This window comes from Notothenia coriiceps, unplaced genomic scaffold (assembly GCF_000735185.1).
Source record: "Notothenia coriiceps isolate Sejong01 unplaced genomic scaffold, NC01 NC01_scaffold00034543, whole genome shotgun sequence".
Lineage (NCBI taxonomy): Eukaryota > Metazoa > Chordata > Actinopteri > Perciformes > Nototheniidae > Notothenia > Notothenia coriiceps.
The window spans coordinates 239,224-264,793 of NW_011367244.1; the positions used below are offsets into that span (position 1 = coordinate 239,224).

Sequence of the window (25,570 nt, forward strand, 5' to 3'; positions counted from 1 at the left end):
TTAATAATAAGTTACAAAGGCATCAACAAACATAGAGCGGACAGAGAAAAGGACAGTCATAGGATCATCATAAGCTGACAGTGGTCATAGTAGGTTAAATTGATTTATAACAAAAGCATTGTCTTAATACAACTTGTTTTGGAATGTGAAATGATATCGTATTGGCTGTTGCATGGGTGAAAGCCTATGTAAAGTTATTCTTGATCTTTGCAGTTTCTAAGATGGTGTTTGGTAACTGCTTTGGTCTCACTTATGTCCTTGTGCTGCTTATGAGTTATACAAGCTTTCTGGGGACATTATCAGCCCTCCTCAAAGGAAAACCCTGAGTCTTGATTACATTACATTACATTGCATTGAGCTGACGCTTTTATCCAAAGCGACTTACAAGAACACTTGATATGAGGCCAGTGTTTACATTTATTGTGTGCATAAGGATACACCTGTGGGAATAATATTTAGTCATGCTGAAAAGCCCCATGAAGATGTTTGTTTGGCAAAAAGGCTGACTCGGAGCACCTTCAGGAGATTTTTGTATTAAAGTTTGAATGGTTCTAAAGAAACTTTCTTTCCATTGGAAAATAACAAATATTCTGGAACAGAAGTTATTCAAGAGATTAAAGACAGAAACTGTGATAATACAATACAAAACAAATGCAAAAAACATTAATTTGTCACAATTCTAGTTCAGATTTCCTCTCTTACAGAGGCCGACACCAATCTAGTCTCGGTAACACCTGTCCTCTCAGGGAAGCAATTATTTTTATCTTGGTGTCCCCCTGTACACCAACATGTGAATCATACTGCACCACTCTTAATAACAGATATATATGTCAAATATATATCTGTTTCCAATTCTAATTAACATAAAATAAAGAATGCCTTAATCATATATTTAATATGTTAAATTGTTCCTTGACTACAATATATTGAGCTGTATAATTGAAGATGAAACCCCAGGGGGAAATTCAGTTTTTCAATCTCACCACTTTACTTTTTAATTTCAGAAATTCAGCAATTCAATTAAGATTATATGGATGGTTAAAAAAATTCGTAAATATATAGTTCCCTTGAAACTAAAGCCTGTGAAATACTGACAACTTTCATAAAGTTATAAAATGCAATTGACAGTTTCAATACTGACATATGTATGTATCGCAACACCTTGTACTTATTGCACATCTTTGTCCAGAAGATTAAAGTAACCAGGTAATCACATCTGCTGTTCAAGAATCAGTTTGTTTCTATATAACAGTCGAGGCGGAGTGGTGTGAAGCTCTAATCTGACCTCAAATCTGTAGTTACAGTCACCAACTCAGGGTTGGGATTAAGGTGTGGTTATGTAACTCTATCAGAAGCTTGGCAGGGATCAGCGGGCATTGTCAACCTGACTGTGTGCTTCAAAGGAGCTGACCGGAGGAATCATGATACTGTGGTATCACTGCAGCCGAGATTGCCTTTCCTGTGTATTCTCTTTCTTTCAGGTAACCTAGATAGAGTTCTTTGTCATTTGCAGCCCTTCAATTCTGATCCGATACAAAAAAAATGCTTTAGTAGGCCATTTGAAGGTCAGATAAGGTCATTTGAAACGTATAGCTCAGGGATCATTGAATCATATTGCATTAATGTGACCATGACATGACCCCAAAGTCAGAATTGATTTATTAACTGATCATATATCAATTGTGTTCCAGACTACTGGAGAAAAGAAAGGCCATTAAAATGATTTGCAAAAGCATTTCCTATAACGGAAGTTCTTTATTGTGCCAAAAGGGGATGCGATTTAACTACAAAAACCAAAAAAACACAAGATATTAAAACATAAAGACAATTAAACCAGAATAGACTGTAAAAAGTGCCCACATTGTATTGCTTCTTGACAATGTCACCTCTATCTGCGTGCTACTCTGTGGCATCATAACAAAGAAGTAAGAAAGAAGCCACAACGCTTACTACATAGATTGTTAGTAGTAAGTGACATACAGTATGCCCTAACGTTTCCATTGAGAGGAAGGTGGTGGGGTCTTTATTACCATGGCAACCGGTCTCCCTGAGGACTAACAGCTGGGGCACAGAGTGTTATGACGTTTCTGGCCCACCGCCCAGTAACTCCCCCCCCCCCTCGTTCTTCTTCATGTCTCGTCCTTCACTTTCCGCAGGACCGACCGCCCGAAGCTGCTGCTCGCTGTGTGAATCTTATTACACGATGACGAACAAAACACTGGGGGCTGAGGCCACCAGGGAAGCCTCCTGATTGGTCAAGCCTGCAGGGGTGTGTGCACTAACAGTCTTACATAAGAGGTAAGATTTCCCTTCCTAGGAAGTGAAGAAGAAGTCAAAAACATGAAGACATTGTAGCTTGCTTCCTTCTTCCAACACACCAATGAATAAGCGTTTGTCACATTCACAGCATGCAAAACAAAATGATATGTAATGTGTTGCCTCGGCAACAGGTCTATGTGATTCATCACATTTGCTAGCAAGTTCCTGTATGTGCTGTAAATCCTGAAAGATATGTTCGTTGTGCCAGACAGTTTGTAAACAGAAATGTTCATACAGTATCAAGCCTTAATTAAAAGGAACCTCTGTTGAACATTAATATTCAACATAAAACAAAACGTGCTGCTATTTACATTAAAGGGCACACGTTTGTAATTGTGCCAGTCAGTATGACTAAGGTACTTTCAAGTCTATTTAAAGGAGGTTTTAAAAATGTTTTGTCTAGCACTGTTGCACATTGTGAAATTATTCCTACTTAAAAGGATGTGTGAAGAAAGCCTGTATAAAGCACACTTGTGAAAGGTTAGCTAAAGTATGTGAAGAGAAAAATATAATTTTTCATTCCCAACCAAAGAGCCCACCTGCAGTTTTATTGACACACATTCAAAGAGCAGAGGAGCGTTTTAGTGAAGAGAGCTCCTGTAATGTTTTCAGTCTGAGTGGCTCTTGATTGAGACTAAACAGAAAAGATGCACAACACTTAACATGTATTTCAGTTGAATTAAGCAAATCTGTCAGGCACTCAGGCAGTCTGTGTTCCCTCTGTGCTCTTTTCTCTAGGCAGCAAAAAAACCCCGAACAAGGTCACCCTCGGAGCACCTCCACTTTACTGACACAGAGAAATTGAAGAAAGGCTATCAAGCGGGCGGTGAAGGACATGCTGTCCTCAGGGTTACAGTTTACGATCCCATTCGGGGAAGGCAGTACAGCAGATTTTAGTGCATTTATTGATGTGTTGACGAGGGCCTTTAAAAAAAATATGGGACAGTTTGTTGTGCCCATAGGTTGTGCCTTATGAATAGATGGCTTAAATATGAGTATATGCTCGCAAAATGAACATTTTTGCAATGTATAAATAATAAATTGGATATCTGTAATAGTTGGAAAACAAATCCAACATTTAGGTTAACATCATGCTATATTTGAGTATTCGTTTCTAACAGCTGATTGACTTTGCAGTAAATATCACATATGAAGATAGATCTAAATACCACAGAATTGACTGTTTATCCACATCCAGTATTAGAAGGTTTAATTTACTTACATTTCTACACTCTAAGAAGAAACTACTTTCCAAAAACATTGGAATTTGTCTTGGTCACACCATACATCATTTAAAATCTGCAATGTCATTCTAACTGGCTGAACAGCACGGGTGCACCTGCAAAAAGACTCTGCGCATGACTCATAAAACAGGAGGTCCATGATTCCAACTGTAAATGGCAGCAAGGGTAAGCTGCAGACTTTAGGAGACACATTAGTAGCGGGTGCACAACGTGTAAGCTGCAGTCTTGGCAGCTGGATGTGGTTTTTTTCCCAACATACTTCTTCAAGTTGGGAGTTGCTTTGAATCACTTTAGTTGGACACAGAAAGTTAATTAAATAATTTAATTACAGGTTGTAGTTGCCAACAGTATAATCTCTTCACACCTGTTACTAAAACCGCTTCTCTCTGCTTATTTTATAACATATCCAATCAGACAATGCAGGTTTCAACCTGTTCAGGAATGCTGGAGGTGCGATTTGACTTAGTGGCGTTTTGTATGAATGCTTCAGCTCTTCAGACCAACATAGATGTGAGCATGTTCCTAATTGTGTTGGTATGCAACCTAGGTCTGGTCTGTTTAATAAAGTGAATCTGCCACTTTTATATTGTAGAATTTGTTAAATTAAAGCAGTCTTTAATTGTTTGTCCTAAACATAGCAATATATGCTTTGAAATGTAACAGTAATACAGTTTATATTGTGTATCACCTTTAGCTTGAAAATACATAGATGTGTTTTTTTTTATATCTATAAAATAAATAAACAGACAGACACTTTATCAATCCCAAAATTGGGAAATTATTTTACAGCAGCAGTGTGTTCAGGTATTAAAATATTTAAAGTTGGAATAAAGTATAAACTACCCAACACAAGTATAATGCACAGCAGGGCCGTCCCTGGCCAACTTGGGGCCCCAAGCGACATTGTGAGATGAAATAACCCAATTTGTGTTCTGTGAAACTGAAAAGGATATTACATTGTTTTTGTTACTTTCGTTGCAGTTGTAAATATGTCTTAAATGTAATTTAGGTTAACGTCCTGTGTTATTTAGATGCTTTTATTTTTAAGGCGAGTTTACGCTGTTGACAGGAAGTTGTTGTTGCTATGGAAACAACGTGACAGAGAAAAGGAGCGGAGATTAATCTACATATAAAGACGGAGAAAGTAAAAGGATAACATTTATGTTTAAGTTTAGCACCCCCCGAAGAGGCACAAGGTTGGTATTAACTATAATATAAAAATGTGGGCTTTGTCCTAATTTGTTTATATGCTGTTTTGTAGCTTTGCCGTCTGTTTACAGTTAACTTTTGGTAGTATGCTAAAGTGATTTTAGGATGGAGCCTACATTTATTTGTTATTTGTGTGTCTTTATAGCTCTTACGTTGATATTGGAGATTTCAATAAATTCATATCAGTCAAGTCTTCGACCATTATTCGGAGGGAAATGTTATAACGATGCTTGGCAATGGGCATTATTATATATTATTATAATTATAGGCCAGGCTTACCTTAAAGTCATTTTTCCCCCTGGAAAAAGCTGGCTATGTGGCTAGATATGAAAATAATGACAACGCCTTAAGAGTAGACAGACACACCCTTGTTCTAAAGAATGAAGTCACCACTGTGTGAAGGCTTGCCCTAAATTCATGATGATTAATGATCTTGTGTGAAGTAGTGAAAATGACAACAGAGGCAGAAGTATGTGGAAAAATATTTTATTGTCAAAGCTTGTGTGATTGGAAGAACATAATTAACCGATTTCATTTAAAATGTCCAAATACAGAAGCCACTTAATGTGGCAAAACGGAAAAGTGGCATAAAGAGAAGCATTTTCCATTTAGTGTCAAATTAATCCAGCATAGTTGATGAAAAAAATAAAATATTAAAGTGGACAGGTAGAACACTTAAGGAATGCTTTCACTCGGTGAAGCTCCCTGATGTTTAAGACAAACGCAGGGTGTTTCTCAATGTCGAGGACGCTTGCTTGGTAGCAACATGTCTTCCGAGTCACTTGTTTCAGAAGCGAGGCAAGAATCCTTCCTAGCCTCGGAAAACAAAGAATTGTGGAACAGGCTTACAGGTGTGCGTCATATTCGAGGCCCCGCCTTAAATGGAGCTCTATTTCCACCAAAGATTTGGAAATTGGTCCGTGCGCAAAGCATTGTGGGGATTTTAAGACCGCGGAGTCTACACATGTGCAGCCTTGAAATTTCTCACTATGAAGTACGCCGGCATTGGTAGAATTCCAAGTATGCTGGACATTGGAACAGTCCTTCGGCGGCACTCGATTACGTAGTATGCTTGAAATAGTGGCTCTGGAGTAGCCTTCCTCGACATTGAGAAACACCCAGAGAGAATAAATAAAGTGGAATAAACAGAAGAAGAGTTCTTTATAATAACTCTGCACACTGCTCAAAATACAGATTCACTGGCCCCTGCAGGTGATAAGATAAGGTCAGTAATTTTAACAGGAATCTGTCTAAAGTGCATCAAAGGAAACAACAAAAGGAAATCAAATTAACTTGATTTAAGCCACAGGAGCTTTAGGCCCAGAAAATCGGAATTTTGACATTCCTTTAAAAGCAAAACAATTTGGATCTCCAAAGAATAACAGGTGGAAACACTTACAAAAAGGTAACATTCTCAGTTTTTTAAATAGATTTTTGCTACAATTCATTAACATGCAAGTTATCTTCTTCTTAATCCAAACAATTTTTCACAGGCCACGTTGTTATCCTTGACACTGCAGACAACATTCCACCGTCACACTGTTCCTCGCCCAGATTTTCAAGCAGAAAAAATGAGGCGAAGCAGGGAGTAGACGGGAGCGGGAGGAGTGTCTCCGTTGCACTGACCTTTTCATTCTGGAGACAATGTGTTCCAGGCAAGCAGAGCTCTTCTGGTTTTACAGAGAAGTGAGAGAATGACTATGTACAGGCCTGGTTTCTCTTTGGTCAGTCTTTACATTATGTACAATGAATACTCGGACCGATGGTGAGCGTCCCTCAGTTAGCACGAGCAACTCGCGTCTCCGAGCTTAGGTAGTTCAGCATCGTCTGGATGAGCTCTGGGAGATCGTAATCGTGCTTCCAGCCCCACTCATTCCGTGCGTTGGAGTCATCGAAGTTCATCGGCCAACTGTCAGCTGGAAAGAAGAAATGAACGAGATATAGAATTAAACTTCAGAAAGAAAACATGCTCGTAACAATTTATGGCTTTGTAATTCCAATTCACAGCATGCATTGGTTTAACTGAGTAGTTGCCATTGACTATGTAGGTTTTGCTTATACTGTAAAGCTAATTCCTCTAAATTAACAGTAGCTTATGGGAGCTAACTTTATCTAACTTAACAAAATATACTGCTGTGTAACCAAAATAACTTAAACCCTAAACAAAAACAGGTTTTGTAAATGTTTGCAGCCCACAAAAGCTGATCACTTGAGAACTTAAGTGATAATGTACATATTTCTTGTATTTCGCAGTTTTGACCACCATTTGTGCATCAAAAGGTGACGTACCGATGGCCTGCCGTACGTGGTCCACGTCGTATGTGACCTCCAGCTCGGGCATCTGCTTCTGCAGCTCCTGGGCCAGTTCCTCGGGGGTGAAGCTCATGGCGTTGATGTTGTAGGTCCTCATGCTCAGCGTGTCAGCGGGGGCCTCCATCACCTCCAGCGTGGCGCGCAGGCAGTCGTCGATGTACATCATGGGCAGCCGCGTGTCTGGTCTCAGGTTGCACTCGAATTTCCCACTTTTGATCGCATCGTGGAAAATCTGGACGGCATAGTCTGGATAGAGACAGAAATTAAAACAAATATACCTTTTTTAAAAAGCAGTCCGGGGGTATTTGAAATAAATTAAGAGGCTGTGGTTATGAAAGTGAAAGTATGGCGATAGTGCATCAAGTTATCAGCTGGTCTAAAAATAGAACCTGCGGCGTTAACTTTCAGGAATACATCGGTTACATAAAATACTTGTGACATGACAGGAATAGACGTCCATTAAAATGGAAACCATGTTACATGTTCTGGATTTCATCTCTCTCACCTGTTGTCCCACCCCCTGGCATGGAGTCAGCAGAAATGATCCCTGGGTAGCGGAGACAGCGGAAGTCCAGGCCGTAACGGTGGTGGTAATACTGTCAAACAACAATTTGCCAAGTTAAATATTGTGAGAGAAGAATAATGCCATGTCAAATCCCTAATATCTAGGCATCTGTTTGGTGTGTAAGGGGTTTTACTTCGAAAGAAAGAAATCTGAAATCTCACCTCTCCCATCAGCTCTGCGTGCACTTTGGAGACCCCATAGATGGTGCGAGGTCTCTGCACACACAGATCTGGAGTTGGGTTTCTGGGAGAAGTGGGACCGAAGGCTCCAATGGTGCTGGGGACAAACAGACGCAGGCCGTGCTCCGCTGCGATGTCCAGGATGTTGTGAAGCCCTAACAACGAGAAAAATAAACATAAGGACAACACGCTTCACCTACACTTCGACTCAAGTGTTTTGACCATAGACTGTATATGTTTGACCCAAGAATATGACGTCCTTACCGGTGATGTTTACGGAGCGCGCCAGGGCCACGTTGGCCTCTCCAACAGCACTGAGCAGGGCGCTGTAGTGAACCAGCCAAGTGATGCGGTTGTTCACCACAATTTCCCGCAGGTTCTTGTAGTCCAGGATGTCTGAGTAGATGAAGGGGCCTGGAAACGAAAGAAACTGTTTTATAAATCAAACGTTCTGAAATCTGCCCTTCCCTTGGAAGATTTTTTAAACTTATGATCTTTTATCATGTATTTTTACTGCACTTTGAGCTTTTATCAAAAGTGCTCTATAAATTAGGCTTATTATTATTATTCATCATTATTTAGTTTTATTATTAAAACCTGTGACATTTTGTCCAGTTACACTGTTCTAATACTCAAAGTCCAAACGTTCATTACGTCTTTGGACAGCTCATTACTTGACTTTTAGAAGGACGAGGTCACAAAAATAAATAAAACAATCAATAACTGGACAGGCCTTATTTGCAAACACTGTTTGTTGTTTGTCGTTTGTGTTATCTGGCAATACAGTTTAGTACATTTGTAAAACATTAACACATTTTTGAAGGTTTAATCTGGTATTAAACAACACTTACCAGAGGAACGATTTTATGTGATAAAAGATTGTCTCGACAATCAAGAGCGTGGATGCTCCCATTTGCCAAATTAACTAAATGTCATCAGAAACACCCAGGCTTTTCAAAAGTAAAAAAAAAAAATAATAAAAAAAGGTGCTTTGCGCAGACCAGATCTGATCAATTTCAGGAAGCAGAACACAGCACAGTATAAACACAAGTCGACTCACCACTATGGAAAACGCTGCTGGGAGGTTTCCTGATGTCGGACAGGATGACGTTATTCTTTCCAAACTTCTTTCTGTGAATCGGGGTCAATGTTACTCAATTGGAAAATGTACGAGAAAATCCCAAATAACAGGTTTTCTGGCAAACCATGTGATTTTCGATAGTTACTGAGAAATCTTACCTCAACATTTTGGCAAGCCCCACCCCGAGCTGTCCCAGACCACCTGATGGAGAGAGACAGAACAGCGTCATTGGGGGAAAACACAAACATCAGCAGCTAATAATCATCAGTGTTTGTTTCCATGGAGACTAAAGTAACTTAAAGAGTGGGCCTTGAGAAAGAATAAGGTCAGAGTACGTAACACCTACGTGCTTTGTTTTTTTTACTGTCATTTTTGTAATGCTTTCATTGCCAAACGTTTTACAAATCCTGCTGGTCTTGAATAATCTTATTAACTACCATGTGTGTACAAAAAGCTGGTGTACCACTATGTTTAACAGGTGTGTAATATACCAAATAAACAGATGCTGTGTACCTGTGATGAGCACCTTGGGGTGGTCTGTTTCTGAGAAGGACACAGAGTGGAAGCTGGCATCAGAGGTGACCTGGCGAGGGGAGAAGCTGATGTTGCGCACAGCCACCGTGAGGGGCTGGCAGCTGCACCCCGGGGTGCCGAGCAGGGTCTGCTTGGCCACCTTACTGAGGGCTCTAAGGACAGGCATGCTGGTACCTGTGAAGGAAGGAAAAGTGTGTTTACACTTTAGTGTCAAATGCCAGAGACACAAGTGAAATTCTTTCATGAGGTTTTTTTTGGAGCTGTGAAATTCTCCTTTTCCCACCCAAAAATATTTTAATAGCACATTTGTTTGGCCAAGGCATGACGTTCTATGTTAAGGGATTTTTGGGCTTCTCTCCAGACCTCAGTCGCCAAGAGACAGACTGGTTACAGAAATGGCATTGAGGGAGTCGATTTAGTTTACTTCATTTCAAATGCATCTGCGGCAAAATCGTACCAATGGAACATTGAGTTTGCAAAGCAGCAGGGAAGACACGTAAGCTTCAGTTAAATGCAAATGACATGCCATTTCCAAAGTGGCGCAAAGGAGCTCTCGAGCGCATAGCAACCCAAATACCAAACATTTGTTGCGTTTCACTCAGTCTGTTAACTTGTACACAACTTTATGAGAGACACCCGTCGACATATATTCATATATATTTTTAGAAACGAACACGACTACAGAAAAGATGGAGAACTGAGTGAGCACATTGAAAGCAGTTCTCACAGTGCAGCCTCATAACTTTTAACGAGCAGAAGGTTTAATCTCATTATAAAGAAGGCTTCCTTTGTTTATCATCGAGCTGTGTATTATTTTCACAAGTGTGTTTAGCGAGAGTGCAGCGATCTTAAAAAAAGGAAAGAAGAGAGTAACATAATCTCTTAAAATAATATATCATGTAATAGATGAAAGGCTATTATTATTATTATTATTATTATTATGACACGGCAGATAAATGAACAGCCAAGGTTTCTGTTTTATATTCTCCGCAAAAAACGCGCTCTTTTTCCATCTTGGATGAAGTATTTCCCTTGCCACATCACCAAAGGCAAATTCACTGCATTACAACACCGGTTTTACGCCCAAGCATGCGGGTTGTGTAATGTTCTTCGTCATGGTGGATCTATATGCAACGTAATGTGTTCCATAATGAAAGGGTTAATTAGTGTGGCTGCTTTTCCACGTGGACAATGGTGGTGATGAACAGTCAAAGGAGCTTGAAGATCATTTTCAATTAGTACAAATAACCAGCAAGCTTTCGCTTTCTTACTAGACTACACGAAGTTAAGTATATTTTAAAATGTGTATCGGTGAGACACAGAGTGAGCCACTCGGACAGATGACACCTGGTCATTGCACCGGAGTCAGTCTGTCTCTTGGCTCAATTACACCAGTGTTACACTAGTAGTCTGAAATGAAGACATTTTAAAGCATATAGAGGTACGGTCGTACAGGAAACACGTGGTCGGGGTGTTGAAATTAATAAAGGATTGTATATATTCTTAAAAATGTTAAAATGCCTTAAAACAGTCTCTAAACTAGAGCGGAGTAATACAAACGCGGGGCGGCGGACTAATACACGAAATGTAAGTTTACTCACCGGTTATTCTTTTTCAGGACTATAAACGGTAAAATCTCCTGAGTCGCTTTGTGAGGATGAGATGCTGTTTCCTCCTCTGAGCTGCAGTGCTCTGACGTGATGCTTCTGTTATCTCAGGCCGGTGTTGCATCAGCTTCACTATATATCAGCGGCCATCTGGTTTCAATGGGAGCCGGCTTTCTCTCGGATTGGCGGAGGCTCGGAGGTGCGGTCCTCCCTCATAAAACCACACCCACTGAGAGTGACTGTCCCTCCGCTGACGACCATGTCAGTGAGTTCATTCACTGAGCACCGTTTACGCGTTTCTCCAAAAACGGATTCGACTCAGGGATTCTTGGTGTGGTGACTGGTCAGAAATGTCACATTTAGAGGATTTAAAAATGTTGAAGAGGTGCAAGGCGAAAGAGTAGGCTATATGCTATATTATTAAAACGGCAATTTGTTGTTCTTTAAATTAGGTTTTGCTTTCAATTTTTAATTGTTAAAAATGTCAAGATATAGTTTTGTTGATTAGTTTGTTTGACAAGGACAGTGCATTTTAATAACATTTCTGAACATTTGGCCAGAAAGGCCAGAGATGATCGTTTCTATCATAATGAGTTTCAGGGGAAAAGTGTGATTTCTCTGGGAAATATTTTCTTTTCCAGAGAACAAAATATGTCTTTATCAGAAGCTTGTCCGGTTGTTATGTAAGACAAATCATTTAAAACCCACCTTTTTATGCGTAGCCTACTGTCAAAGAAAACCAGCAAATATTCACATTTAACATCCTGATGCAGATAATTGTGTTTTGTATTTCTCCTCAAGCAATTTTTTTGATTGTCCAATTAATTCATTGACAATACATTATATTACATTTCATTTAGCTGACGCTTTTATCCAAAGCGACTTACAATTACCAATTACAGGGACATTCTCCCTGGAGTGACTAAGGGCTAAGTGCCTTACTCAAGGGCACACTAGTGGATTTGAACTCACGCCCTTCCAATCTTAACCCCACCTCACTATCCATTAGACCAGGGGTTCCCAAACTTTTCAGCCCGCGACCCCCAAAATAACAGTGCCAGAGACTGGCGACCCCCCTGTGCGACGGGAAATTTCAGTTTCCGGCAAACACTTGCGCTAGTGGATTTGGTCAAAGGGAGAGCCTTGTTGCGGGGAAATTATACAGATGGCTAGTCCGCCACTGAAAATGTCTATGCAAACGTTATTATTAATAATATATATATATATTTTTTTTTTTCATTTTTTTTTTGTAATCATCTCGCGACCCCCACTTTGGGAACCGCTGCATTAGACCACCACTATCCCATACAATAGTACGTGTGTCCAAATGTAGGTAAAACTATATATAAACTTCAAGTTTACCCTATTTTCCACTTGGAGCTGGGCATAAATGAAGGTTATTAAACATTGTATTGCTTTAACAAAGCCTGAGATATAACTTTGGGATTTAGAATTTAAAGTGAAGTTCTGTTGGTTTGAAAGTGATTATTATACCTCTATGTCCGCTGTAGTCCAAGCAAAACCTCACTATAGTACAGCAGAAGCGCTGCATGTCCTTGAAAGCAGCAGGACGGTAACAGCAAGTAGGACAACATTAGTTCACATGTCGACGTCTATAGTCAATATGTTAAATAAACATAGCTGCAATACACGCAAAGCTAAACTCTTTTATTTTAACAGAATCATCAATATTCATGTTTATCAGGGGAAAGATATGACGAGCACACAGTGTGTCTGACATTGACGTTTGTTTGCAGTAGATAGGAGAGGGCCAAATTGTTGACAACATATCTGAGCAGGGCGAGTAAAGGATGGCTTTAAATCTGTGCTCGCCTGTGAGTGGTCGACGAGTGCACACACCCACGCCTGTAATCACTGAGCGGGAAAACAAGTCAATATGTAAACTGATATACTGGCGCTAATATCAAAACCAGTTTTTCTTCAAATAATAATAAGATTGCTTCTATTTTCAGAAATCACTGACATATTAATAAAAATTGATAACTGGGAGATGACACCTTTTTTTCTACTGTAGTGTAATAATAAACCATTGTCTAACCCTGGCTGAGAACATTTTGTTAGCAAAGATAAAACATTTCCACTTGATACCCAAGTGATAGTACGGTCGTGTTTCAATTAGTGGGCAACAAACCCAAGGCCACATTGGAGAAGAGTGATGGTTGTACGTAAGCACTGTAAACACTGGCGGCCATCACATGCCTCCGTCAGTCAGCTGATCCGGGGCTATTTATTCCCCAGGCACAGCGATGGCAACATATTTTGTGAGGGGGGTGGGTTGCTTTTTACTAATCTTTGGACGAGCCACAAGGGGAAAGTGACCTGCCTATACATTGGAACTGGCTACGTGACACTAAGCAGGGGAATAGAATGAGACATTTAATAGATATTTTATGTAAAAATGCTGTAGTGTTTGGTATTTAGCCAATACAACGTAATTTAGTCACCATATAGAGTTGTAATGATTAAGGTATATCTAAGTTCAATTGCTGCTAAATGTTCCACTTGCTAACTAAGTACAAATATAGTAAAAATACTTCAATATTAAAAGAATCAAACATGTTGTTGAGCTATAATGTTTAATGGCTTGAAAATTTGAAAAAAACATTTAATCTTTTAAACAATAATATAGTTTTACAAACAACTGATCAGCAGTAATACAATTACTTATTTTTTATTCTGATTTTGCAGTAAGGCATTGCACAAACACAGTAGAGTTTAGTTGCAAAGCCACAATCAATAAACAATAACATTATTCACATTGGCAAGCATAGGAAATGTGTAAACCTGTAAATCTAACCATCAGCTTGACTTAATGGTTCCACTCATACACACCAAAGCAATGAGAGGCAAGGTGTTCTCTGTTTCTGGCAGAAGGAAAACATGCAGCTTTAAACAACGTTCCCTTTACAAAGCAGCTTAATGTAGTGGCTGGAATCGGTTGTGTTTAGTGTGAATATAAAATCATTCTTAAAGCAAAATGTATGAAGATGACATGACCACCAGCAGAGAAAAATACATATCTTACTGGCAAAACAAACACAGTTGGCCAAGGATGACCACTGTGGATTTGTAACCTAAGAACTGGCATTTTTTGTATTTAAAGTGCAGCAAAAAGCTTTCTTCTTAGTCTAATGCTAAGGAGGCTACCTTCACCCATGGACAGCATTGAAAGACGAGCTGTAATGTAACTTTGCAGACACAAATTATTTGTTGAGAAAATGATCACTTGGATAAAGCCTTGATAAAGTCTGTGTCATCTGCTACAGTTTGAGTCGACATCATTTAGATATATTGGCATGTTTTTTTTTTAATGTATTATAATAAAAATACATATACTTTCTAATGTTTTCAACTGGTACTGACAAGCTGACAACAAAAAGTATGCTCATTACAAGACATATATTATATTTTCCTAATTATTGATGAGGCCTTTAACACAAATGACATTAGTTATGAACTAAAAACAGCTGATGTGCTTTTAGTTTGAGAATGTACTTGAAAGCAACAATTACAACATAACTTAAATAACCAAAATGTAGATTGGTCTTTAAAGTAATATATGAAATTAAAATAATATTTTAAACCTCCATCAGCTCTGTTAAGTCTTGCTTATATTCATTTGACCAACATGGCCAGCATCACTGTGGCAACAAGACCTTTGATTTCTGCATCAATGTCAAACATATTTGACTAATAATACACACACTGAGTTTGAAAAAAGGCTAAATGTGTATAAGCTTGTGTTAAATAAGTCTTTCTCAATACCTCCAGCTGTGCTCCTCACTGGACCATATAACTACACAAGATATTTTGGTCAGATCCTTATTAACATACAGTAGAGTAGGCGCTGACCCTTCCTACGCTCATTATATCATCTCATCGTGCAGCAGTCACATGCCGTCTTATAGCACCCTATATGTTGCCATAGTTACTCTGCAGTGCTTTAGTGGAATATACATTCAGCAGGATGTTTGGTGAAAACGAGTACCCTGTAGTAAATTAATGAACAACAACAATGCCCAGAAATTCCTCGGAATGATCAGTTATTTTCTGCACACACAGCTGTGCACTAATTCTTCAGTAAAGGTAGTTTCATTGTCCTTAATCTTACTATGTTTTTAAATCATTTAGGTGATGAGATGCCAAAAAGGGAAAAAATATGCCTTTACAAATTTCCAAGACCTCAAGATGACTTCTAATTGCCTGACCGACGGATAATACATTTACAGTGTTTCATGACATGGAAAAGCAGCGAATTCGGACATTTTAGAAAGTGTAACCAGGAAATGTTTGCCGTATTGTCTTCAAATATTACTGAAATGTTTATTTTTTATAACTTAACAGCTTTCAATTATGTTTTGGATGATTGACTGATTGGTTTATAGACTAATTGTTTCAATCTATTTAAGGGGACTCTGAGATTATGTGATTTTTGTTTCTGTGTCTTACCCTCTCACTCCTGCTTAACTTAAATGACAATACATGGTTCAATTAGCATTAAATTGACGCTTTATGAATGTAATGTTTTAGGGCACTATTTCAGTCTATTCCGTAATGTAAACTGGGTGACATAAGATTATTGCATGAGTGGAAAATCTTAAATTTGTGTTTAAGGCCATTCCTTTACATTTTTCATCTGTTAGGAAACCAAAATGTGCCATCATCCATCATGCACACATTCTCCTAGATATAATGGTTTGACTTGTAAACTCTCAAACATGTGAAAATAATGTATAACTGGCCTGTTATCTGTTTAGTTACATTTTCACATTTTCTACCTCGTTCTCCCTTCTCGCTCCTCTCCCCTCCCTCCTCCTCTCTAAGGCGTCTGCAGCAGAGCGTCCTCCGTCTCCAGCTGGGCCAGCTGCCTGCGCAAGCTGTTCACTTTGTTCTGGAGCTCCTTGTTGTATTCAATGATATGAACCATCTCCTCATAGGCCTCGTCCAAACACTTGGAGGAGCGGTTCCAACGAAGAAACACTCCTGCGACAGAAGAGAAGAGAGCACAGTGAATTATCTATGAAGTATTTATAAGGTAGAACAGGTATAACAAGGAAGTGGTGTCTCTTTTCCCTGTAATGCTCAAACAACACTACGAGTCTACAGTGTTGCTAGCGGCTATTTGAGCGCTTTGAGTTAGATGGATACAGAAGCATTTACCATCATAGTTTAGCATGATTGAACTGAGAATAATAAACACCAAATGCTCAAAATGCTGTAGTATGCTGTAAGCATGTCTTAACTAGAGGGAAGATCCTGATATCTTTATGAAACTGTATCCATTGAAATCAAATCATGTCACAACAGCTTTTCTAAAAGTGAGCCGGATTCATGTTGAGTCAAGTTTGCAGGAAATGTTGTGAAACGATGAAATCCAAGAACACCTTTGCTGTCAAAATAGATGATCGTCAAATAGTGTACCAAAAAAAAGGCAGATCACTGTGTATCCATATGGCTAAGAAATCACTTATTTTTGGGAATAATCTTGTCATTTTATTCATTTATATTTTGTAAAAATAGAAAAAAAAACGTATTTGTCTCAATGTTTTTACTGGTGGATTAGATTCCAGATTAGTAGAAGTAGAATACACATATTATAAAATCAAATTGGGGCAGGGTACTGGAACTCAATGTGTACATTTGTGGAACACACATTACTGAAACGGTTAAACCTTCCCTGTTTCTGAAATGCTAGACAAAGACACGACAGTGAGCCAACATGGACGACACTGCTCGACACATCTAATCATAGCTCCAGTCCCTCTTTGTGTCGACATGAAGAGCTACAGATATGGACGTCCATGGGTGCTTTTTGGTTGGACCCTGAGTGTGCGTCACTCTCAAAGGCTCACATAAGCCGGGTGTTTGTTGAATTCCACGTGCTTGAGTTGTTCTCATACTTCATATAGAATCAGGGGCTGAGGCTTTAAGCAGGAAAGGGGCCCCTCTAACAGGTTCGCCTGAACCTAGTAACCCCTCCTCTGTCACACACCCCCTCTCCACACTGCTTTTCTTTATGAATGGCGTCTGCTTTGAGCTGATGAGTCAGCAAACTCAAAATAGACTGCACTGGGACTTTTTGGAGTCAATTGCACTGAACCCACAATTATTGTAATCTACGTAATCCCTTTGAAGGTTCAAAGAAAAGTTAATCATAAAGTTTGTGTTTGGAAAACCCCTACCACATTCTAAACTAAAGCTCCCTCTATGGACAGTTCAGCGAAATAAAAATAAAAAAAGCGTATTTTCGTTTTACCTGTCGGGCTATGTATTCATCGAGACTGTTTTTGATGTGAGTTGCCGATTGTTAGCTATACTTGAGACATCTCCATCCTTTAGGAACTTCCACTGTCCATCTTAAATATAGCAACTTAGAAAACAATGATACTAACTTATTCAGACTTTTTTTTAAATGTGTGTAATGGATTCATTGTATACCCCAGAATTCATGAATTGTTGGGAAAGCAGTGGATACTCAAGTCGACCATAAACCACTAGAAACAAATCGGAAATCTGTAATGAGTGTAGGATGAAAGAGCGGCGTGATATACTCTCATTCTCACTGTGTTTTGTATGGAGGTTAGTTTAAGGCTTAAGGGCACTAAGAGAGAAAAGAGCAGTATACATACACTTCGCCCACGCAGAAGCATAATGAAACCTCACTGTTTCACTCTGGCTCCATCATTTGCTGCATTGAAACACAACATTTATTTTAATTAAAAAGGTGGTAAAAGTATTTTTGCATAATTGAAATCAAGTTAGGAGCATAAATCAAAAACCTGTCCCTCAAATAAAACAAAAATAAGTTGACATTGTTGTTTTGTTTGAGGGACAAAATATATAGAAATATATACTGCCCAGGTGCCAGTGAGGACACCTTCTGTGCGACCTATAATAAGACAAACATGGTGGGCAAACACGCCAACGAGGTGCCAGCGAAGCTATCTGAGCAATGTCCGAAATGTTAAGGTCTCGGGAGCCGAACGAGAGGGAAAGTCATGTGAGCCAAAAGGCCACATGCCACATGTGATGGTTCAGGAGGCAAACAGGTTCAGGTTAAAAACAGCTCGCACACTATTTCAGACTAAAAACCAAACATTTACTTATTTTATTATACCTGTGTGCTGAACAATATTAAATATTAATATCCACAGAGAAAAGTTTGTTATATTGATAGTTCATTCTCACAGAGAAGGTCGGAAGGTCATCTAATTGGATAAGTATTATACAAAAAAACTAAGAAGAATTTAAAAGTTTGAAAACCCTAATATTAATAACAATAATTTGCTATTTTTTTACGTTTTTGAAAATAAAATAAAAATCGGTAATACGGTAAAAAAGATTATGAATATGAAGTTTGGACAGCAGTGTGGATTTTCTTTGTGACTTTTGGATATGGTTGTATATGATAATGATATAAAATAACATACCATATTGCCTACACTTTTTTTTAAGCAACTAAGCTTGCTTTGGTTTTCACTTCTTCAAAAGTAGTGATTTTTGTATCTATTATTATTCTCTAAGTTACATAAATTGAAAATGTCCCAAAAAAAAAAAAACTTAAACACTGTTTATTGTTGCTTTGACAAATCTCCCATTAACGTAAAATTATTTGGACAGCTGTAATTATGTCTTAAACATAGGGCCCAAAGTAAATGGGACATGTATGTACGCTTCAGCATGTAACAGTGGTGAAACCATCGACTAGGGTGAAACCAATGGCTCTCCCTTGTGGTGGGATTACAGAAGGCCTGCCTGAGGTAAAAAAGTAATCATAGATGAGACTAAGGAGAATGTAGGGCAGATTATCTGTAGTTTTTCCCAGCTGTATTCACACTAACTGTAAAAAATGTTAAGATCTGTGATATATTGGGGTATCTGTCTCCTACCTTCCCACAGCAGCAGGCTCTGGGGGGCCACAGAGGGCCAGATGACCAGGCTGTTGGCCTCGTAGAGCGGGTTGGTCAGACGCTCCAGCTCCTGGGGCCGGTTCACCCAGGACCAGAGGGACACAGTCTTCTCAGGCAGAGACAGTTTGGCTCTATGGAAAGGATGAGAGGATGTTAGGTGGTTGCAACAGATTGTAAACACTGGGCTTGAAATCTGTACAATTACATATTCCTCGATGAAAAAGTAAAATATCTTGAAAGGAACAAGAAATTACAAGGAACAAAAGTCACATAATCCAATACTGTGTAGCTGCTTAGAGATCCATGATATGGAATAAAGGAATATGTGATGCTTTGTTACATGAAATTAAGTGAAACCACACTTTACAAACATACAGCTTTATGGACACTCTTTTTATACATTTTCAGGTCTAGCATTAAATAAGGCATGTGTACCTGGCAAAACAAAATCAATAAGCTAATGGCCGACGTAAGCTGGTGGAGCAACCTCACCAGACTTCAGACTCACCTCTCAGCTGTGCTGTTGCCCAGGAAGGTGCCGAACTGAGAGGCATAAGAGTGTTCGAACACCAGCACCAGGAAGCTCTCGCTGAATTCGAATGAGCACGGAAACTGGCGCAGGATCTGCCACACGCAGTCCAGGAAGAGCAGGAACACCGGAGCCTCCTGGCGAGGCTTGCTGTTGGAGTAGGCCGACTGAGCGCAGCGCTGCTGGAAGGGGTGACCCGCCTGGGACGGACAGTAAATAGGTCAGAGGTGAGGAGAAGGAGTGCAAAGACCACACCCATCATGGTGATAAAATGCTTACTTGATTAAGGTGCAAATGTTTCTGGAACCCTATGTGTGCCCATATTGTTTATTGTATAACCGTTGTATGAATAACAATTTGTATATAAGAACGGTGTGTATTTTCAAGCATTTAAGATGACTTTCCTTATAAGTCTCCTATTATGCAAAATCCACTTTTTCATGTCTTTTATACATAAACATGTGTCCCCTCTGTTTAAAGAGATTCTGAAAGTTTCAGGAAAAAAGATTCTTTCTCTTTTTGTCCTGATCCATTTATATACAAACCTGTCTGAAAAGGAGCCGATCAGATTTTGCCCACTTTATGATGTCATAACGATTTTTGGCACTTATTTTCATCTAAAGTAAAAGACAGAGAATCAGCACTTTTGAAACAGGGCTGAAACTGTTTGGTGTTTTGAGAAAAACACTTCAGAGACATGTTTGTATACATCTGAGACCTATGACATATTGATGAAAAACAGTATAATAGGGGACCTTTAATACATCATAAGGGTGATACATATTTGGGCGGAGGTTCCACGAGTGTACCTGGAGCCACTCTCGCTCCACCAGGCTCTGGAAGCCTCTGATGGTCCTGCAGGACGGATCCAGGATGATCTGAGCCAAAGAGGTGACCTGCAGGGTGGAGTCTGCCCCCTCTGTGCCGTGAACCAGCACTGACGCCCCCTCCCTGAGAGAGAGAGACACACACACACACACACACACACACACACACACACACACACACACACACACACACACACACACACACACACACACACGTGTGTGTGTGTGTGTGTGTGTGTGTGTCTCTCTCTCTCAGGGAGGGGGCNAACATGTTGCAGTGCACTGTCACAACCTGAAAACTCCTTAACATATAGCCAACATTTTGGTAAAACATATTCAACATATTCCACTCAGTTAAACATTAAAGGCTGGCCCACCGTCATGGTCCAGAAGTAACAGGAAATAAATGTTGAACTACAATTTAAGACCAAATAAAAATGTTTTGGCCACCATGGCAAATGCTGGTAGGGCTGCTCATGTCATCTCTTAAAGATTTTTTGCTGGAAACACCAGCCTGTTTACATGGTCTGGTTTCAGAGATGAGCGCAGGTAGGTGACAATATTGCCACCTGTACTGAAGACTAGGATTTTGATAATTTGGGTCAATCATTGATATCACGATTATTAAAAAACGATTATCCATTTACTTTGAAAACATCAATTTATTGGAGAATTTTTTTTTGAACAGCATGTTTTTAACAGTTGATTACCCTGAACTTTATGTAAAACTCAACTGAGAAATAAATAAATAATCGTTTTATTTCGATTATGTTGTTTTCGTAATCGTTGCAAGCCATAATCGTAATCGCGATTTAAAATACGATTAATTGAGCAGCCCTATTTTGTACCCAACATCTGTCTTTTACACTGTCACCATTCCTCTTAACAGACAGATGAGTGGAGACTGAGTGAAGTCAACAAGGACTTCAGTGTGTGTCCATCGTACCCTCCTCTGGTGGCAGTGCCCAAAGATATTGATGACGACACGCTGAGGAAAGTAGCTAGCTTCCGTCACGGTGGCCGTTTCCCAGTACTGAGCTACTACCACAAAAAGAATGGCATGGTGAGCACCTGGGGAATTGCGTTTTTTATGATTTCTGCTGCGAGAAAAGTGTGGATTTATTTTAGCATGTTTTTAGTTTTAATTGTAAAGGGTTCTTACGGTCATTAAAAAACCTGGAAAAGTCATGAAAATTCAAAATGCAAATTCCCGGCCCTGGAAAAGTTGTGGAAAACAATATTTTTCACAAAGTTTTGGAAAAGTAATGGAAATGTAATTAAAGTTGGATCAGATATCATTTATATTTTAGCTAATCGCCGAAATAGTAACACTATAATGATAATACATACTGTATCGTATAGTAATGAAACGTAAAATGGCATTTAACTGTTGAGGTGTTTTGCTGGTGAGAGATTTTAGTGGCTTTAGCGTGTAGAAGCTAGTAAGCCTATTGGATTTGTTTTAGATAGGCACAACATGTTTCATATGCAGACCTTATTTTCCTGTTCCATGTTAAAATAAACCATTTTCAGTGGTACCGCTGAGACAGTCATTTTTGGTCATGGAAAATGAGGTAAAGGTCATGGANGAATATGTTTTACCAAAATGTTGGCTATATGTTAAGGAGTTTTCAGGTTGTGACAGTGCACTGCAACATGTTTGTTGATCTTGTTTATTGGTATTTATTATTTTGATATTATTTATTTGACATGAATATATAATTTATTTGATTTTGTATTGGTTTTTCAGTTGATTACCCTGAACGTATAATTCAACAGTTAAAAAGTTAAAATTATTATTTGTATTTGTTTTAAAGTACAATAAATGGATGTTTTCAAAGTCAATGAATAATCGCAATTACAATTATTGACCCAAATAATCGAGATTATGATTTTTGCCATAATCGAGCAGCCCTAGTACAAAAGATGACTTGAAGAATATTAAGTGTGAACATATTTGCCACTAATCAAGTCCATACCATCGTCTCCAAATCTTTAAAGGCATCCAGGGGGAGAAATGATTTCCAGCCGTCTTCTATGACTTCAAACATGGGCCGGTAGAAGAAAGGGTACATCAGGGAGAGTATATCAAGCGTGGACAGAGCCTAGAGAGGAGTGAAGGATGTGTTTCAACACATTCAGAATTGACATTAAAAAAAGGTAAAAGTGAATATTTTGCCGTTGTGTTTCTTTACCTCAATAGAGTTGGCAATGTTGAGACACTCCTCCATGCCAGGGATGTCGAGCTGGATCACCCTCAGGTCTTTGCATTTGACTATGATGGTTCCCAGAGACCCTACAAATCTAATAGGGAAGTCGGACGATTTGATTAAAAACATGAACTTAAAAATGAAGCGAAAAAGGACAAAATGTCCCTGCATAAAACACTGTAGGGGTTGGGGTTCCTCCTGGAACTTAAATATATTCTGTACCTGAAGATTTGTGTGCTTTAAGTAATACTCCAATCTAAATTCAACCAAGGCTCAGGCCTCTGCGCTTTAGTTTGTCCCTTGAAATTGCTACTATAGTTATGTTGGGGATATAGAGGAGTTTTTTTGTTTGAGATTCTTAACAGCTTAAGTTTCATTCTTAATCTCTTGCCCTTTTTTCCTCATACAAAATCAACTCTCAACCACCGGAACCCGAGTGTACGCCATCATTGCAGTGACAAGATACACTTAGATTGAAACTTCTGGCACAGCAGTTTCAGATCCTCTTTCCATTTCAAAAGTAGATAAAAGTAGAGCATAATGGTAAAACAGAAGACAAAAAAATGAAGTGACATGCCCATATTTGTTGCATGGAATAACAGAGTTGCATTGAATAGTTTTTTTTTGTGGTGTTTTCACAGCCGGATGTTTTTCTGAAATCACTTCACCAAATAGTTTCCTGTTGACCTAGATGAGTGTTCACAATGGTGTTATAAAGAGGTCAAACAATGATACAAAATGCACTGCACAACACAAACCTTTTCATGTGTGATTGTCTTTTTAACATAACTAATGAAACTCTAGTGTGAGCATTACATTGCCTGAATCACAAATTAGGAAAAAGGTGTAAAATACTCAAAACAGTCAATAAAAAGATCACCTTTTCTCTATAGAGTCAATGTTTGAGTGAAGCAGCCACAGCTCTTCTGTGTTGTCCTGTCTGGAGGAGAGAATCAGGTGATGGCCAGTCAAACACAGAGTTCCCTCCACAGTGGGCATAAAAGGCCGATGTAAGACCACCCCGTCCACCCTGGGGGTCTTAATCAGCTCTGCAAACTCCATGATCTGACCTGAAGAAACGACAGCAGACACAGCAGAAACAAGATGATGGTTTTCAAAACATACTGACAACAACGCTGCTTATTAGTTAACGTCACTACAGCTGAGACAAGCTAACGTTAGCCCTGCTGTGCTGCTTCTAAATAAACACATCATGTAAGTTCATTAACATTACATGATTTAATGCGGCAATAACATGTCAGCTAGCTCAAGTTAGCTAGACTCAGGAAATGAAGTGGCTAACCTTAGTTTGCTAGCTAGCAGTGTCACACCGTATACATCGTCCGACATGTTTATATTCACGTCGAAATTACAACATTACACACACTTTAAGTGTACAGTGAAACAATGTACGTGTTTCGTTTAAGATACAATTATTAATCGTACAATTACCTGAATCTCTTTCGTTATATTTGTGAATGGGCGAGAGTGGTACGTTCACATAAACAAGCCGACAGGAAACAACTGACTTGTGACACTCAGGATAATCTGCATACACTAGCAGATCCCCATATTCTTTATAAAATAATAATAATAATAATTTGTGCATCCCAGTCACTTTGGATATCAACGGTACTGTTAAATACGCGTTTATAAACCCAATTCTGGACTAAATGGGACCAAAAATATGCAATAAAATCAAAGTGTCAATGTATGTATGTAACATGTAGGAAATACTCAATTCATCCTGGTAGTCAAGTCTAAATTGCCCATAGAATTTGAAGTTAAAGAGTTGACTATTTGTCATTAAATCATCTCGTAGATTAGTAAATATCTGTACTTAGGGAAATATAGATATTTATGTAATGGAATTATTTGAAGAACAACATATTTCCTCCATGTCACTAAAGTCTCAAGTTCTGTTGTTTATATGAAGCTGCTTTTGCATTTTAGGCTCATCCATGTTTTCCTCCCCAGCTGTTGGAAACCCCTAGCAATATTAAAAAAGGACACAAGGTGGTGACATTGAACAATCTTGAGAGATTCATAGTGTTAAAGGACTGATCTGAATGTCCCCGTAATTCAATAACACCTTGATATCTATGAAAGGTGGGGTTCATCTGCATGAGAAATACCCCCCAGATATCAAAGCAGACTCTTCAGGCAAACTGAATGATTTAAAAGCTCTTGGTTGGTCAGACAGGCCGCCCGCATGATGACAGAGACCTATCGATAACTATTGGGAAGCAGCAAACCTGGCAGTCCAAATTTAATTAAATCAGGTTCATAAAAAAATTGGGCACTGGTAGGCAAACATATCATGGCCACAGAAAAAAAATGAATAAACAACAAATGATCAATTACAGTATTTTTTACAATGTTACTAAATCTACAAGCAATTCCAAAGCAGCATGGAGAAGGCATAACATCTGAGAGGGACATTACAAAGACTTAAGCCTCCTTTCATGGCTTGGGAAACGGCATTAAATGTCAGATAAAAAAATATTTTAACTGTAAATCTCATGTTAAGATATCTGTAAAATCAGTCCAATGATACAAGACCATTTTCAGCTCTTTACAAAGCAGTTCCAGGTAGAAAGGTTGTGTAGGAGTTACAGCAATCCCTTGGTAGATATAGCAGAGTATACAGCTTGGTGAAGATGAGGGTGTGGTACCCTGAAAAAAGGACTTACCTTGTAATTTCTTGATTAATCTAAAGTAAAATAGAAAGCTACACCCACTCCTAAAAAGATTGAGTTTGAGTCTATTTGAAGATCATAGGAGAGCCGGCTTCCCTAATAGCAGCTGGGAGTTTATTTGTGAGAAAAAAGTTGTTGCCTGAGGATATTGTCTGTAGTTCTTAGTAGAGTGAGGAGGCCTGGATGCTGAGATCTTAACGCTCACACAACCCTTGGATGGGAGACTCCCTGAAGGGGGTAGCACTTTTGGAGAGAGAAGAAGAAAAAGAGCAGATGGCTTGGGTTTGTTTCAGACACATCTTTTTGTGTGTGTGTGTGTGTGT

General features: G+C 39.0%; 2 protein-coding genes across 2 annotated transcripts in view; one reads left to right on the plus strand and one right to left on the minus strand.

Moving 5' to 3' along the window:
* Positions 1-25,570, plus strand: part of LOC104962277 (chloride channel protein 1-like) — a 222,102-nt gene that overhangs the window by 152,124 nt on the left and 44,408 nt on the right. The window lies entirely within an intron of this gene.
* Positions 5,243-11,170, minus strand: tdh (L-threonine dehydrogenase). The gene is made up of 9 exons (XM_010790701.1): positions 11,046-11,170; positions 9,424-9,618; positions 9,069-9,111; positions 8,890-8,960; positions 8,094-8,243; positions 7,812-7,984; positions 7,591-7,681; positions 7,062-7,331; positions 5,243-6,688 (listed from the first exon to the last, which is right to left on the minus strand). Exons 2-9 carry the CDS (start codon positions 9,608-9,610, stop codon positions 6,549-6,551), a joined length of 1,125 nt encoding a protein of 374 aa, XP_010789003.1. The 5' UTR covers positions 9,611-9,618; positions 11,046-11,170; the 3' UTR covers positions 5,243-6,548.